At 33.5% G+C, this 18,381-nt stretch overlaps 1 protein-coding gene and 1 pseudogene across 3 annotated transcripts in view; one reads left to right on the top strand and one right to left on the bottom strand.

The window, feature by feature from the left end:
- Nucleotides 1-17,306, top strand: part of RIF1 (replication timing regulatory factor 1) — a 54,686-nt gene extending 37,380 nt beyond the window's left edge. For 2 of the 3 annotated variants that reach the window (XM_011359406.2, XM_011359399.2), the window contains exons 27-36: nucleotides 231-382; nucleotides 738-818; nucleotides 901-955; nucleotides 1,312-4,530; nucleotides 7,155-7,301; nucleotides 7,619-7,693; nucleotides 7,782-7,897; nucleotides 8,652-8,805; nucleotides 10,664-10,769; nucleotides 11,203-17,306. In XM_011359406.2, coding sequence (XP_011357708.1) covers nucleotides 231-382; nucleotides 738-818; nucleotides 901-955; nucleotides 1,312-4,530; nucleotides 7,155-7,301; nucleotides 7,619-7,693; nucleotides 7,782-7,897; nucleotides 8,652-8,805; nucleotides 10,664-10,769; nucleotides 11,203-11,417 — 4,320 coding nt within the window. In that variant the 3' untranslated portion in view covers nucleotides 11,418-17,306. The remainder of the gene's footprint in view (nucleotides 1-230; nucleotides 383-737; nucleotides 819-900; nucleotides 956-1,311; nucleotides 4,531-7,154; nucleotides 7,302-7,618; nucleotides 7,694-7,781; nucleotides 7,898-8,651; nucleotides 8,806-10,663; nucleotides 10,770-11,202) is intronic. The other variant, XM_011359415.2, reaches the window with a different exon arrangement.
- LOC111739341 lies at nucleotides 7,957-8,075 on the bottom strand (annotated as a pseudogene).
- Nucleotides 17,307-18,381: the final 1,075 nt, after the last annotated feature.

The raw sequence follows: 18,381 nt of genomic DNA, 5'->3' as shown, positions 1-18,381 counted from the left end.
AGATATTTACCCATGCTTTGTTGATAAATACACTCTTACCTACTTTAAAAAGAAATGTAGTAATTTTTATTTTCTGAGTAGTTATTAACCAGGAATATTGTGTGGAGTTGAACTCAAAACTTCTTAGTCATTATCAAAATACTTTATCAGACTGCTTGAAGGAGTTTATTGAAGTATTGGAAAAATAATTTGGCAACCCAAACGTACATTTATTTTTTAAAAATTTGCAGTTGAAACTAGAATCTCTATCTCCAAAAATAAAGAGTGAAATGCCTTTGGAAGAAGAAAAGTCCACTGATTTTGTCGTTATACCTCCCGAAGGAAAAGAAACAAAGGAAAGACTACTAACTGAACATCAGAAAGAAGTACTCAAAACAAAGAGGTTTATAGTCTTTATATCTTGAATGGGGATTCTGTAGTCAAACTTAGATTTCATGCAGCAAATAACTTTGCCTTTAGACTAAGATACTGTGTATACTATACTATATTTTATTGCTTAAAAGATACATTGTACATAACTACATTTCATAATTTATGAGGCTACCTAGTAAGATACCAAATGTTTCTAAACTGAATTTATTGAGGTAGTATGGGAAGGAAAGGTGTAAGGAAGATGGTTTCATGGAATAAGAATATCTAAGCTTTGATGTTATATTGTTCTTAAAAGGGAACTAGATGTAGAATTTAAGTTTTAACTTCATTCAAATAATGTTAAAATTTCAAACTTATTTTTTCAGGTGTGATATTCCTGCCATGTATAATAATCTGGATGTTTCACAAGATACTTTATTTTCTCAGTATAGTCAGGAGGAACCTATGTAAGTATGGAAGCTGTTGAAGGAACTGGATTTCTCATTTTTAATTATAAACAGTATTCTAATTTATATTTATTTATTTCAGAAAAATTACTGGTGTAGCTGAAAAATCAAAGGAAGATCCCAAGACGATATTTAAGGTATACTTGATGTTTCTTATTTGGGGTTTTTAAAAATCATTTTTTTTGGCAGCTTATACTTGACTACTCCATTATGGAGTCTCTTTTAAGATTCATTTTAAGATTTGCTGTATAATCTCTTCTAGATTTTAGAATTGTAGTCATTGTGTGTATGTATTTAAATATATTTGACTTTATTGAATATTTATAATTAATTATTGAAACAGATTAATGGGTACATGCCACCACCTTTGGAATATTTGCAAAATATTGAGTTAGTGATTACCTATTGAATAAGGTTTTACACTAAAATTTCCCAGAAAGTCAGACTTATTTCCTGGTTAATCTATATATATATATTGTACATTTCTGTGCAGGAGGAACAAAGGAAGAGTGACACTGACATTCCTCAAGATGTCACGGAAAACTGTGGTATGGATGAACATCTTGAAAAGACTTCCTTTTCAAATAATGAGTGTGGTTCTATTGAGGAAACCAGTCCAGAAATACTGAGCAGTAATAATGATGCCAGAAAAAATTTAATTTCATCAAAGAAAATGTCAACCGAATCTACGTCTAATGCAGAAAACACTTTTGGTGTCAGCAGTAGCTCAGTTTCTAATGGCACCATTTCTGGAATTCTCTCACATCCTACACGTCGAAGGCAAACCTTTATTACTTTGGAGAAGTTTGATGGTTCAGAAAATAGACCTTTTAGCCCGTCCCCCTTGAATAATATATCATCAGCTGTTACACTGAAAAATAACCAGGAAGGCATAACTAAAACAGATATTCCACTGAAAGCAAAGAAAAAAGAAGTGGCTTTTTCAAAATCTGACTCTGAAAAAGTAGTGCATGGAAATAAGCGATCAGGCCTAAGATCGAGTAAAGCTGAACAAACAGAAAATAAAAGGTCTGATCAGGAGAAAAACACGCTGGAATCTGTGGATGGCATGATAGCCTTAGAAAATAACCCACCTGGTTCGCTTAATCAAACAGAATGTGTGTTAGATAATCGAGTTCATATCTCTGAATCTACAGTGGAGTACGAGGATACAGTGCTAAAACTAACAGTAGAAAATGCTGTATTATTAGAAAATAGTACCGTAGAGGAGAAAACTGTAGGAAGTAATTTGGAATCCAAAGAGAATACACCCCCAGCCATAATACCAGCAGATCAAATGGTAAATGAGGATAGTCATGTTCAGATAACTCCAAATCAGAAAACCCTTAGACGGTCTTTAAGGCGACGTTCAGAAATAGCAGAGCCTATTGTTGACAGCCAAGATAAAGAAAATAATCAAAAAAAGGAAAGACGTAAAGAAGAGGAAAAGACTCTTCAGAAGAGTCCATTGCATGTAAAAGATGATGTGTTACCTAAGCAAAAACTGATTTCTGAGTATACTGTACAGGAAAATTTAGTTGAGAAAGATACTTCACACGAGAAGCCTTTTGGGGAAACCAGCACTAATGCTGAAAGTGACAAAAATAGAAGAAAGCCAGACCTTGAGAATATTAAATCTGAGGGAGATGGTGCCCAGGACGTTGCAGATAAGTCCTCTGAGAAACCAGTAAGGGGAAGAACGCGGTATCAAACAAGAAGAGCATCCCAGGGTTTACTTTCTAGCATTGAAAACTCAGAATCTGATAGTTCTGAGGCAAAAGAAGAAGGTTCTAGAAAGAAGAGAGCTGTAAAATTGAAAAACAAAAACAGTGACAGCATTGACATGGAAGATCAAGAAGAGAAAATGGTAAAACAGGAATGTATAAAAGTTGAAAATCAGACACATAATTATGCAAATTCTGAAGTGGACATAAATACAAAATCTCAGATTTGTGAAAAAGATGAAAGTAATGCTGTAACTCTTCAAGATTGTACAGTATCTTCAGATTTATTGCAAGTTTCTTATGATGGATCAGATACTTATGAAGGAAAGAGTAAAACTGACAAATGTGCAGAATATTCCTTTTCAAATTCTCCTGTATCAGAATTAAATCTAAGAACTAGAAATGCCAATAAGAGATTACATAAGCGAGATTCTATAGAAAATAACATCGTGGGAGAATGCTCAAAAATAGGAACATCAGACATTTCTTTCCTTTCTGAAAAAACTTTCCAAACACCTGAATGCCGACACAAGAGAAGTAGAAGGGTGAGGAGATCTAAAGGTTGTGATTGCTGTGGAGAAAAATCACAACCTCAGGAAAAGCCATCTATTGGGTTAACAAATACAGATTATGACATAAAGCTCAGTGAAACAAAAAAGAGAGATGTGCAAACACCTGTAACTATATCAGAAACTTCTGATCTCTCCTCTGAGGTTAAACTAGATGGGCATCATGGTGTGAATATTCATTTGGGTCTCAAGAAAGAGAATGATACTATTAATGATACATTAAATGTATCTGAAACTGAGTTGAAAGAAAATAATATTCAAGACTCTCTTCCTTCTGAAATAGTAAATTTTAAAGAAACTTGCGATAGGGATTCTGAGGAATCATTATCTATTGAAAGCCAAGAGCCATCTAATAAAAAACGTAAAACTATTAGCCTCCGTTCAGGTGATTCCAAAGACATTGTATTGGAATGTTCTACCTTGGAGACCAAAGAAGAAAAGCCAGAGGCTGTCCTGAAGAATGAAGTAAGTACAGAGACCATTGTTAATGTTGAAGCAGATGCATGTAATGTAGAAGCAAAATTCAATCCAGAAGTAGAAGCTATGGAAGTGAATGTAGAACATGATAAATCTGAAAGTAGCTTCTTTGAACAAAAAAATGCTAAAACTGGAATTTTTGAAGGAGAGAGAGCAGTGGAAAACAGTGAAAGAAGTGATGAATCTGGAATAGATGCAGCAGAAATACTAAGTGCTGAAGGAACAGTAACTAAAGAATTTCATTCAGCTATTGGTCATCCTGATAATACTACACCTGTAAAAGTAACAGCTCAAATAGAGATATCTGAACAGATAGCAGCTAGGGAACTAGATGGAGGAAATAATGGATCTGATCCAGGCTTATCTGAAGAAATGAATGCCGAAATGGAAAATTGTAAAGAAAGAGAGATTGGTGAGGTGAATGCTGAAATTGACCTTGTCAATGAAACAGAAGATGAGGACTTGACAACCAAAGCATCTAAGTCTGTAGAAGCTGAAACAAACAGAATGAATGTAGAAATTGACAGATTTGTTCCTGACACACTGGAGATGAACACTGAAGGAGGAAAGGTTATCTCTAATAAAACGGAAACAAATATTGTACTTCATAATCTTGAAGAAACAAAATTAGATGACAATCAAATTAAAGTGGAAAATGATGGCGAAAGTTTACAGGAAGTTCACCGTACTTCAGAGAAAGTGGAAGAAACATCACAGTCTCTGACATCTGAAACAGCTATTTCTGAACTGATAACAGAAGACAATAATACATCTCCACAAAAATTAAGCGAATTTGATCCTTTACTTTTGTCAGCAAATGACAGTCCTAGTGGCACTCAGACACGCTGTGTCTGGTCTCCTTTGGCTTCTCCATCCAGCAGCATTTTAAAGAGAGGACTAAAAAGACCCCAAGAAGATGAGATCTCATCACCTGTTCATAAGGTAGGGGTTTGAGGCTGAATATTAATAATCCATGTTTAAAAGGAATATTTTGGCTCGATGGTGACACCGGGTAAATTACAGAATATGAGATTGATATAACTACCCGTTTTGAATATTCACCATTGCAGCTAGGGAAATGGGCAGGTTGAAGGAAAGGTGTTGAGACTGAAGCCCTTTAGATGTCACTTTATTTCAGGATACTAAACTAAATTTATACAACCATTAACATTGTTCACTTATTGCAGGAGTGATGAGCATCTCAGTATGATTTTTTTCCTGCTCATATCGGGGGAAACACTTAGAATCTGATAAAGCAGCATTAGTTAGCACTGACTGTGTCCTAGGACATTGTGCAGTTTCTCATTTCCAGGCCTTGGAAATTACAATTAAAAATCAATTGTAGGCCGTAGGCTGTGCCTTCATCAATTTCTGGATATGATTTCATTTATAATTTTCCCATCTTCATTAAACTATAACTCTAGTTTATAAACATGGATTATCTATATCTGCTTTGCCTCCTGGCCTTATAACTTGCACATAATTTGTTGAATGACCTAATAAAAAAAGGAACAGTTATGTGCTTACATAGCTAAACTTGCCCTCTTTTTAGCGAAGTAGGTGTTCAGAAAAGTCATGATGCAGGCATTTTTTAATTCTAAATTGAACCTATCATTTACAGTAGAATATATCTGTTTATACAAACATGTATAGATAGATATAATGATACCAGCACTTAATTTTGTCTTTAGCAAACACATTGTGAAGAATTCCCGAGGCTAAACCAAAAATTTTTACACTGAGTATTCAGAGATTAGGCCTTAGACTTAACACCTCTTTATTTTTCTGGTTTCGTTTTGCCGCTCACTGTTTTTTGTTTGTTTTGTTTTAAGTGTTTCAAGTTTAATAAAAATAGACCATAGAAGTTCTTGAAAAGTTTGTGAAGATAGAATGCATTGGAATTTATGTCTTTCTTTAGTGTACTTTATTATTTTGTTTATTTTTATTCCCTATACCTTCCTCAAGCATGGCGCACCACACCAACCTTCCTATCAATTCTGTGAACTACCAAGGAATCATCCTTTTTTAAATTCATATTTAAATTTTTTTTCTTTTTATCTATCTTACCCTCAACCCCTTTGGCAAACATCAGCTTGTTCTCTACCTCTGGGTCTGTTTCTGTCTTGTTTTGTTCATTTGTTTAGATTCCACATAAAGTGAAATCATATGGTTTTTGTCTTTCTCTGTCTGACTTCTTTCACTTAGGCTGATACCCTCAAGGTCCATCCCTGTTGTCACAAATGGCGAGATTTCATTATTTATTGCTGAGTAATATTCTATATGTGCCATATCTTTACCCATTCATCTATCGATGGACACCTAGGTTGCTTCTATATCTCGGCTATTGTAAATAACATTACAGTGAACATAGGGTGCACATATCTTTTCAAATTAAGTGTTTTTGTTTTATTCAGATAAATATCCAGAAGTGGTGTGTTGCTGGGTCACGTGGCAGCTCTACTTTTAATTTTTTGAGGAAGCTCCATACTGTTTTCCAGAGTGGCTGCACCAGTTTGCAATCCCACTAGTAGCATATGAAGATTCCCTTTCCCCCTCCCCATTCCTGCCAGCACTTATTATTTGTTGATTTTTTTTTATGATAGCCATTCTTACAGGTGTAAAATGGTTTTGATTTGCATTTCCCTGATGATTAGTGATGCTGAGTGTCTTTTCATGTGTCTGTTAGCCATCCGTATGTCCACTGGAGAAATGTCTATTTAGATCTTCTGCCCATTTTTAATTAGATTATTCAGCAGGTTTTTTCCCGGGGGTGGGGCAAGGATGTTATATGAGTTCGTTTATATTTGGGGTATTACTCCTTTATCAGATGTATCGTTTGCGAATATCTTCTCCCATTCAGTAGGTTGTCTTTTGTTTTGTTGATGGTTTGCTTTGTAGAAACCTTTTAGTTCGGTATAGTCTCATTTGATTATTTTTGCTTTTGTTGCCTTTGCCCAAAGAGATACAACCAAAAAGATACTGCTAAGACTGATGTTAAGAGTTAACTGCCTATGTTTTCTTCTAGTTTTTGATTTCAGGTATTGCATTGGAGTTTTTAATCTATTTTGAGTTTATTTCTGTGTGTGATTTCAAGTTTGGTCTAAGAAACAAAAATTGCCATCCACTTGCTGTGAGTCTGATACCCTCAAAGAGTTTAGAACAGAGGTTTGTAGGATATACCAGAAGCCAGTGAGGACTGTGCTTACCCCCTTACCTTGTTCTTCACAGTCAGGGTAGTAAGCCCATAAAATTAGTAGAATTTGATTATACAATTTTAACTGCCACCTGCACTTTTATTAAGTTTCTTCTGTCCCTGTTTCACTGTTTGTTGCCGTATTATGCAAAGACAGTTTTGAACGTTGAGTGTTGGAATGGCCTGCGGTATTGAGTAATATTTGTGAAAGCAGTCACTAGACAGCTACAACTATGTGCAGTTGGTTTCTAGTGAAATAAATTAAGCTTCTAAACGCACATTCTATTTTGGGGAAACCTTAAAATGAGAATTTATGATGTTATTTTTTAAAACTTTAATTTTGTTAGCTAAAATACATGAACTGTGTTTTCAGGTTCGCCGTGTCTCCTTTGCAGATCCAATATATCAAGCAGGACTGGCAGATGACATTGATAGGCGATGTTCTGTTGTTAGGGCCCATTCTTCAAATAGTTCTCCCATAGTAAAAAGTGTTAAAACTTCACCTACTGCACATTTGAAGGTAAGCTGTAGACTTTAAAATGCCCATATGTGTATGCAGACACAGAATTGTGTTGTATAATTTGTCTTAAAATTAACTATTTAAGAAACAATCTTTGGTTTGGATATATTGTTCTTTTATCTGCTACTTGGTAAGAAAGCATGAAGAGGTGGTAAGAGGCAATTGATTCTGCAAGTAATTGATTAGGTATTTCATTACATTTTAGATTTTCTGAAAATTTTAAGAAATTTTTGCAGTTTAAGTTGTGAAAATAAAGTCGTAAAAAATTGTAGTTATCTAGGGTTCTGAGTTTTTTCTTTTTCTTTCTTTCTATCTAGCATAATACGTCAAGCAAAGGATTTCTGTCCCCAGGATCACGTAGCCCTAAATTTAAGAGCTCAAAGAAGTGTTTAGTAAGAAGTGCTTTAGTTTTCACGCAACTTTTTTTTCATGTTTAGTCAGGTGACCATTTATTTAACGGCTTTTGAAATTTATTCTAAGATTACAGAAATGGCTAAAGAATCCATACCATACCCAACAGAAAGTGTTTACCCAGCTTTGGTGAACTGTGTGGCACCAGTTGATATCATTTTACCTCAGATTACATCAAACATGTGGTAAGTGGTTATTTACTTCTGGCTTATTTTTTTTTTTTTTCTTTCTTTTTTTATTTAAACACCTACAGCACCTGGTCTTCCTAGGTGGTCTCCCATCCAAGTACTAACCAGGCCCAACCCTGCTTAGTTTCCAAGATCAGTCGGGATCCGACGTGTTCAGGGTAGCATGGCTGTAGACTACTTCTGGCTTATTCTTAAAGATGCCTCTTATTTAAGAGGACTATTTAAATGATCAAGGTTTTCATATTTAGAGTTGATTTATATGCACTTTCACATACGTTTTATTTTAGAAATAAATACAAATTTAGCTGTGAAGATGGGCCAGATAGGACAATAAGAGAAGCATTTATCATAATGGCTAAGATAATTGTGTGCTTATTTGCCAGGTGCTGTGCTGGACTCTACAAACATACCTTATTTAATAATACGAACCCTGTAAGAAGTAGTTTTATTTCCACTTTATAACATGGAAGTTTACAAAATTTAATCCACCAAAGTCACACAGCTAGTAATTCATAATGTAAATGAAACATGCAGCACCCATTAGGGTTAAGTCTGATTCTAGTGCTATGGCTTAAGCCAGGCATGTGGCACCAGATTCAGATTTTTGTCTTCAGAGTGGCCTAGGTGAGCCTATATAAATTTTGTTATAATTGAACTTAAATCAGGAAATTGAACTGAATAGGCTCTCACAAATAAAATAAATAAAACTATATAATATAATGATGGTCTACCTTTTCCTCTCATTGTTCAGGGCAAGAGGACTGGGACAACTCATTAGAGCCAAGAATATAAGAACAATTGGTGATTTGAGTACTCTTACAGCATCTGAAATAAAAACTCTTCCTATTCGTTCTCCAAAAGTGTCCAATGTAAAAAAGGCTCTGAGAGTATATCATGAGCAGCAGGTAAAAACATAGTTGTCAGTTATAAGTCATGTTTAAATACAGCCATGCACCATATAACGATGTTTTGGTCAACAGCAGACTGCATATACAGCAGTGGTACTATAAGATTATAATGGAGCTGAAAAATTCCTGTTGTCTTTTGAGGTTGTAGCTCAGTGCATTACTCGTGTTTGTGGTGATGCTAGCGTAAAGAAACTCACTGCACTGCCAGTCACAAAAAAATGTAGCACACAATTATGTACAGTACATAATACTTGGTAATGGTATAAACAACTATGTTACTGGTTTTTGTATTCACTACACTAAACTTTACCATTACTTTAGAGTGTAGTCTTTCTACTTGGAAAAAAAAAAAGTTTGCTGTACAACAATGTGCCATGTTAGGCTGGCAGCAACCTCCTGTATCCCACATTTACTGCATCTCCTGATTGTGTTTTCTCTTATGCTTGATTTAATCTCATGTTGTTTCCTACAGTAACATGCTGTACAGGCTTGTAGCCTAGGAGCAGTAAGCTATAACATATAGCCTAGGTGTGTTGTAAGCTGTATATATCATCTAGGTTTGTGTGAATACATACCGTGATGTTCGCATGACAAAATTGCCTAATGCATTTCTCAGAATGTATCCTCATTATTAAGTGATACATAACTGTAAATGATTTATCAATACAATTATATGTTAATGTTTAAACTGTTCAACCAAGAGTAACTTAAAAGCCACTTTATAATTTCACAAAGAAGTTTGCTCATTTATTTTGTGGTGTTCTTGTGTAACATACCTCTTTATTCTTTGAATTCTGTTCTTCTACCCCCTTGTTTCTCCTTTATACCAAACTGGTGATTGGTTTCATGACAGCTATTCTAAACATTTATTAAACATTTATTAAAATCTTGAAGATTTGTAATTAACAGTATTTTGATTTTAGTATCTAATACAGTTGTGACTTTTTTATTTTTACTTGTTCTTTCTGTCACCTTTCTGCACATAGACATTTTGGGTCATGGAATGTTTCCACAGTTTCTCATGAAAGCCCCCACGATTCTTCCCTGCATAAAAATACACGTGGAAAATTTTGTATATCATTTCAGAAGGATTCACAGACTCTGCTGAAACTCATTCAGACACTCTTTATGTATCCATTGACATGCAAAATTGTGAATAAATAGGGTCTGTTAAGGATGAAAACCAGCATTCTTTATTAGAATTTTTGAGGCTGGAGTTTGCTAGCTACTGAATCCTGAAGACTTCTGCTGCACCCTTGAAAGTCTTAGATTTAATATTAATTTATTTGTGATCTTTAAAAAAATTATTAGTTTTACACAACTCAAAAACTACAATAGTAATTTTTCATAGTAATTCTTATAGATCAAGAATTTAGTTTCTGAAGTACTTTCTGTAGTCCATGGGCCCTGGGGTTTATCTCTGAAAAGGACATTTTTTAAACTGCTTCATTGAGGCATCCACAAGTCATAAAATTCATCCCCTCTGCACACAATTAAGTGATTTTAGTATGTTCACAACGTGTTATATAAGCACCACTGTGATTTAATTTTAGAACATTTTATCACCCTAGAAAGAAACCTTGTATAAGCCATTAGTGGTCGCTTCTCATTTCTCATCATATGACCTGGGTCTTTTGTGGCTAGCTTTCACTGAGTGTAATGTTTTCAAGGTTCACACGTTTTGTGTGTGTGTGTGTGGTAGTAGTAGAACGTAATTTCTTAGCAATATTAGCTAAGCTAATAATCCTGTGATAGGCTGTGTTTGAATCTTTTCTGCTGTTGTTAGTCCTACTAAGAGTAATTTTCAATTTGTTGGTTTTATTTTTGTTTTTACTGGCCTGAATATATAATCAAGGTGAAGTCTCGTGGATTAGAAGAGATTCCAGTTTTTGATATTTCTGAAAAAACAAATGGAATAGAAACTAAATCTCTCTCTTCTGATGAAGAAAGACTTGCCTCAGGTATGTTTTAGCAAAGTGAGACAATTTTATTTACAAGATCAGCCGACTTTATTGATCTGGTTTTTTTTTTTTGTAATAATAGTTGCCAAATACATGAAAAAAACAATTGATTTGACTTTAAGTACATTTAGTTGCTTTTTACTAATTGTCAACTTCTACTCCATTAAGGTCCCAAATAAGGATGTGAACTAAATATTGTGTTCTGGTAATGCTTTTAATAAAAATGTAGTAGTCTGGCGATTTCTTTAATGGCACAGAAAAAAGCTATGGTACATTTTTCTGTTGCCTGTTCGCTTGAGGAGCAAGGATACACACCTCACCTTGTACTCTGCTTGAAACCTAGCCACTTAAGCCTTTTATTAACTTAAAGAGAAATATGTGTAGTTGAAGTTTTATCTGAAATAGATCTAATTGTGCTTTTTTTCTGTCATAGATTTAGTTGAGCCTGTTGCTTTAGAAACTCCATTATCTAAAAATCTTGTGGCACAGATTAGTGCACTTGCTCTTCAACTGGAATCAGAAGATCTCCATAATTATTCAGGAAGCCAACTATTTGAAATGCACGAGAAACTTGGTAACATGGCAAACTCAATAATAAGAAATTTGCAGTCACGCTGGAGGTCATCAGCCCATGAAAATTCTGTTTAGTATTTTAAGAGAAAATTGAAGTTTTTAAAAAAATAACACTGGATCTGTTGATTTATAAAATAAGTTCTGCAATATAGCACAATTTCAGACCAAGTTGATAACAGTTCAGACCCTGAAGGGCAATGACTTATTATGTAAGTTCAGTTTTGTAAGTTCATTATGTAACATCATTTTTTCTGTATAGTATATTTTCTTGGCTGCTATGCGTGGCTTTTAAATATCTTACTGAAATGTAAGATGTTTAACAAAAAAGCAGACATTTTATTTCACTTAAACTCATGCATGTTTTGATGAAACATTTTATGTAAGATAAGTAAAATTGAAAATTTTTATTTGAATTTTTTTGCTACACTGATAAAGTTGTTTATACTTGATTTTTTTTTTTTTTTTTAATTTATGTGTGTTGCACCTGAGGTTTAAGAAATTTGTTGTTCACAGACGTCAACTTTGGACAGCTTTCAAGAAAAAATACCAAAAGTTTCAGCTTTTGAGGTTAAAGTATTAAAGCAGAATTTACTAAGATTTCATTCATTTATTTGCGTTAGCAAATATTTGTGCAGCAGCATTTGCCTGTGAAAATTTTACTCTTAAGAGACATAGTATTCATTTTAAAATGCATAACTTTGTATATTATGTATAGATTACAGGGTTTTTAATTTATAAATTTCATCTTGTTAATTGCATGAGTTTTTCTGCAGCTTGTGAATACCTTTGTTTTGCTTAATAGAAACATTTTGTACATATTAAATACTGAAATATCCGAATGAACAGTGAGGTGCTTTGTGGGCTTGCTGCAGATGTTTGTAGGAGTCTGTATTTACAAATAAAACAACAAAGTTTTGTATTTAGTTAATAGTCTTAGTTAAAACATGAATTTATTTTCTAAAGTAACCAGAATGAGTAAAGTTAAAGAAATGAGAAAGTGTTACAGAATAACTTTGTTGTTCATTTCTACACCTTTTTTCCCCTTCTGATTTGGAAGAGGGTATCAGCCTCTAGAAAGCATGCCTCATTACATTTCTTTTTAATAGAGAGAGTATTTTCATTATAACTTGGACTATAAGAAATCTAGAATTTATCTGCTCTTTTCATCTATACCTAAAGCAAACTTGGAAGAAATTTGAAAGTTTTTTTAAATATGTATGTTTTGTCTAGTTTAAAAAAAAAAATAGGTTGTATATAATTAAAACATTTTTCAATTTGACCAACTAGTATTAGTGCCTGACTTCCCATATTTGTTTTGTTTTTTTAACAATGAGAATATCTCATTTGTTCTCTGGATAGAATGATCTGTTTCATACTTTATTCAGAACTAACTTTTACTTGAAAAGGCACACATTCTTCAGCAAGTTATAGAAATTTAATCCTCATGTCTAATTAGCACCTATAGTTGCTGTCTTTTTCATAATTGTAAGTCCATTATTGTTAATTATTATTGTCCATTATCGATATGCGTATATGGATGATTTTAGAAGAAATTCTGGGACCATTGAACTGAGGATTGTAGTTTAGCGAAATAAGTAATGAAAAATATTTTTAACAATTACAGTTGTGGCTCATTTTGTCTACCATTTGTTTCCCAAATTATAATAGAAAAGAGGCACATAAGTTTTTAAATGAACAGATGTGAGTAAGAACGGGTGTGTATGTGTGGAGGAGTCAAAATTAGTTCATATCATGACTATTTTAATGTTTGTGAACTAAGCTTCCTGGTGGAATGAAGTTCTTGAAATGGTAAATAGTATAGCAGAAAATAGGACCAAAATGTTTACCATTTACTTAAATCACTGAATTTGATACAAGCACAGGTGTTAATTTAATAACATGGTTTAACAGGGATATATTTTAAAATATTTGAGGGCAAAAAACAGTTTGCTAAATATTGTCGATAAAGTTATAAGTATGTATTTGAGACACCCTATTTTCAGTATTGCCTTTAAAATTACTGCGAAATTTTCTAAGTGATTCCTGAATAGCAAACTGCATTGTTTCTTAAAGCTCCGTTGTGTTTTCACTATTGAAATAATCAGCTTTTTCAAATATTTTCTAATGGTTAATAAAACAAATGGCAAATATTAATAATACTCAAATGTGATTTATTTTATGCATTTGTAAAAATAATTTAGTTGCATGCAGAAGCATAGTGTAATTTTTCATGTTCCAAAATGGATTTCATAGTGGATATAAATTCACTTTTTCAGTGAGTCTATTAAAGATGCTCTATTTGAACACGTTTGAAGGCCATGTTGAATGGTGTGTGGCTTTTGCTCTAATTCCATATAGTACGGGATGAGTCAGGTTAAATAATACTATTGGATAACATGGTCAAAAATAAGATTTAAATCTGAACACTGAAAAACATGGTAATTCCTCACATTGCCCATGGATTCTTTTTTCCGTACAGCTTGAAAGTTAGAGACTTTTATGTGTTTAAGAATCAAAATAAATGTCAAGAAAGGTAGATTTTATATTACTTGAAATAAAAGTGGCAGGGCAAAAAACAAAATTAGAAAAAAATAGGTATATGTAAAGCATTCAAGTAGAGTTGTTTGTTTGTTTGTTTGTTTGTTTTCCCAAGATAATTAAAAATAAGTGCTGTTTAAAAAACTGGCTAAGTTTAAATTAAACAGATAAAATTTAAGAGGGGTCCCGTTTCCCCTTAATGTCATTTCTTCCAACTTTGACTTTATAATCCAGTAAAAAAAGGCCTAAGTCCCATCTTGTATTCTTCATAATAGATTTTTAGGAAGATGAGTTGTTGACATTATTAGGTTAAGACTTGTCAGGGGCTATCTGTTCATTAGCACAACCCATGTCCAATTTATTCCTAAGCCTTTAGAAAGGTCTTGTACTTTGTATGCAAATAGAGTGAAGTTTTGACTTTTAACACAGTGCTTCTCAAAATTGCATGTGTGTGTGCAAATGCAGATTCTGATTGAATAGGTCTGTGATAGGGCCTGATGGTTCATTTCTCAAAATTTCCACATGATCTACAAATACTGATGTCTGTGGACTGCACTTGTAGATAGGCTGAAGAGGCTTCAAGCTGTGAATTGAATTAGGTTTTGATAGCCCAAGCAGATTTTAAAGTCAGAATTATTGCCACCAAAAAAAAAGTTGTCTTTTTTTTTTTAAATAACTTTTTCAAATTTGTGAATTGGAGATGCAGACTAGTCTTGAAGGCTTCAAATTAATGTTCAAGCTGTAAAGTTAAAGGCAGAATTTTGTGTCATTTGGAGCCTTCAAAATATGGAAGATTTATGCAGTTAAGTATTTCATCTTATAAAGAACGTTATTTTAAGCAGTTTGGACAGTGAATCTTATTGAGTATGTGTGGATTATATTCTGATTTTTTTGTTAATATAAGGGAAATTTTTAAAATATTACGGACATTTATTCTCTAAATGAACCTCATCTTATAGGTTATGGGACTTCATTATTTTATTAATAAACATTGAAAACAAACTGCCCCTAAGAATAAACTGGCAGTAAAGTTAGCAGTGCCAAAATAAGTCATGTCTGACAGATGTGCCTTGTCATTGTACTGAAGACCTCTGGTGACTTTGCTATTATGTTACATGGTTGAAAATTACTATTTCATTGTAAAATGGATTTGGAAAGATAGTTGAATAATTTGATTCTCTAAAAACGTTTTTCTTGGCATTCTGTTGATACTGTATTTTCTTCACATATTTACTCTTTTTATATGAGTTGCCTTCATCCAAAGCACTTAAGAAAATGTAGCCACAAATAATGAATTTTTTGAAGTTATACCAAAATTTATTAACTGCTTGGTCTGTAAAATAAATCTGGGCTTTGTGGTTTTTGATGGCCCAATTAATGATATATCTCTTATACGCCAGGCTTCTTATATTGCTTTTTGGAAGTAATCATTAAATCAGAGTCATTTGGATTAGAAGATATATGGATATTTAATAGAATAGTAGTCTTAACAGAATTATGAGTTGTTTGCTCAGTTTTTGGAATAGAATGTTAAATTCTACAAATTTTTTAACCATTTCTCTTTTATCTTACCAAGCCTTTCACCAAAGAATGGTTAAAACCAAACATGAAGTGCCAAGCTGTAAATGCTTACTCCCCTGAAATAATACCATTAGAATAAAAGATAATATTTTTACCTGAGAATACAAAATTGAAGGCAGTGTCTTAAATTTATATCATGTGGAACAAAAAGCCTACATAGCTTTTGTCCACATAGAGGGAAACATTTTTGGCCTAAGTGTACCAATTTGTAATTGTGGATAAAACTAAGATTACTAGACAGCAAACATGCTGATAGATTATTGCACTGATTAATAATGAAATCAAGAGAAAGGGAAAGACATTGAACCAAAATATTAATAAAGCAACTTGGTTATTTAAGTATAGGGACTGATTGATAGCCATATATACTTCGAAAATGGGCTGGCAACCAATAGTCCCTGAGAATAGTTACTCTGTACATAACAGTGCCATAATTAATGCTGATAATACCTTGAGTAATTATATAAAATCCACATTATCAAATATCCCCCCAAAGGTAGTAAAATAAATATTTCCGACAAAAAGCAGCATTATTTCTTAAATAGGTAAAATGTATACAACTAGGATGTTCACCTTCAAAACAGTGCCATGGAAGAGAAAGTGGAATGTAGTATAGCTATTGTGATAATTGAATGATGAACAAGTAAAAGAATTTTTTACTTTTATAGAATGGCAACTTTTCTAATAGGAAAAATGGAATTAAGAATCAGTTTTGAGTATAAAAACAAAGATGGCAGTCTTGTATGTTTTTATAAAGCAGAGGTCGACTATAGCCTGCCACCCCCTTTTTTTTTTTTTTTTTTAATCCTGAGCTAAGAATGGTTTTCACATTTTCTAAGTGGTTGAAAGATTGAAAGTATTTTGTGACACATAAAAATATATGAAGTTAAAATTTCAGTGTCTGTAAGTAAAATTTTATTGGGACAGCCATGCTTACTTACATAATATCTGGCAGCTTTCCTACTAAAACGAGTGTTGGGTAGTCATCTGACAGACTACGGCCTGTATCACCTAACACATTTACCATCTGACTCTTTACATAAAGTTTGCCAACCCTGTTATAAAGGATAGTTTTGTTCATAAGTGGCATGTAGTTAGTTTTGGTTTTTCGCTTTTAGCTGTCAGAAAGAGGATCTTGCTTCCTTAATTTCTTGATTTCTATTCCTGTTATTTAGATTTTACTTAATAAAATGGGTTCCCCTGTTTCCATTTATGTCTTACTCTTGCTCAAATACACGTATACCAGAAGATACTAGTACTTTTTAGGAACACTTTCTACCCCTACTAAAACTCTTAATGTGTTTGCCATGGAATTAAGGGTCCTTGAAGTGTGAGGGAAAGGCATCTGGCACTATAAGTTAAGTCACAGTTTGCTTTCTGTGTTGGTGAGAAATGGATTGCTTTCAATCTAAACACTACCTCCTGTGGATATAGACTTGACTATGCACTTAAAAAAAGAGAAGCCGAATCAGTCATTAACCCTGTAATATTTTTGTTCTCGTCACTTGATAAACTCTAAGAGATTAGTTTTACATTCAGAAAGTATTTATATTTGATGTCAGATGATTTAAATTGAAACTTCACAGAACTTGTTCATTCCTCATTTAACTGCACTAGTAGATGGGAAATAAAGGTGCAGTTTTATATGTAATGCTTTTTATGTTTGCAGCAGGTGGACCTATTCTAATAGTGTGTTTGCAGATTCATTATGACTGTTGAGGGAGGAAAAATCTCATTCACAGTAAAATTTTTCATGACCTGTTAAGAGTTGACTGTTACCACTTGCCAAATGAAACTGGATGTTGAAACATTTTAAAGAAATGCACTTTAATCTGAAATAAAACCGTAAAAACTAAACAGTTCTGGTACTTGTTTTTGTTTGGTTGGTTTGGGGTTTTGGTTTTTCATTTTATTATAGTACGATCTGAAATAAGTAAGAACAGTGTAATCTACATAGCAACTTAGAGTGAACATTGTATCCCATACACACATAAACCATTCTTATTCTTGCCCCCTTTTGCGGCCTGTTTTTAACTATAGGTTCTGTTTTATTCAGTTCTGTGGGTTCCACACACTTTTAAATCCACATTTTTAAATTTAAAAAGTAGATTTGGTGATGTTGAAAGACACTACATTAGTTTACTATGGCAGCTGTAATAGCCACAAATGAGTGGCTTAAATAACAAATTTGTTGTCTCACAGTTCTGGAGGTTAAAAGTCTGAGATAGATTTAGTTCCTTCTAAAGGTATGAGGAAGACTGTTCCATGCTTCTCACCTAGCTTCTGGTGGTTTGTGGGAATTTTTATTTTTTCTGACATGTATAAGCATCAACCCAAATTCTGTTTTCATCTTTGCATGGTAATCTCTCTGTGTGTCTATTTGTCCAAATTTCCCCATTTAAAAAGCACCAGTTCTGTTGCCACCATGGCGAACTCATAACTTCCGCAATGACCCTATTGACAGTCACATTCTGAGGCACTGGGGGTTAGGTCTTCAACATAAGAATTGGGGGCAAGGGCAGGTAGCACGAAAAACATTTCACAAGAATGGCATCAAGTTAAACTGCGAGCTAGGTGATCAAGAGAATGGCTTTGAGTTTTGGCTCTAGGATAATTTAGCTCCTTGATAGACTCTTGATGTGAATAAACACTGAGGTTCTGTGCAGCCTTAGGTGTTGTCTGGTGGTCGAGATCAATGAAAGGACTTCCCTGGTATCATTGCACTGACAAAAAAGGAGGCCCAAGCAGTTGGCTAGAAAGTTAGATGAACAGAAGTTGGAATACTAGATATTGTTAGTGTTTTAAGGTGTGAATTGTGATAAATTTTTAAGAAATGTGATTAATAGGATTAACTAAGATAATGAGAAGAGGGCATTGGTGGAGTAGAGATGGAGTAAGATTAACCATGAGTTAATAAACT

This window comes from Pteropus vampyrus, unplaced genomic scaffold, assembly GCF_000151845.1.
Source record: "Pteropus vampyrus isolate Shadow unplaced genomic scaffold, Pvam_2.0 Scaffold2, whole genome shotgun sequence".
Lineage (NCBI taxonomy): Eukaryota > Metazoa > Chordata > Mammalia > Chiroptera > Pteropodidae > Pteropus > Pteropus vampyrus.
Note: the sequence above shows the minus strand (reverse complement) of the source record. Positions and strands in the feature narration are given on the sequence as shown.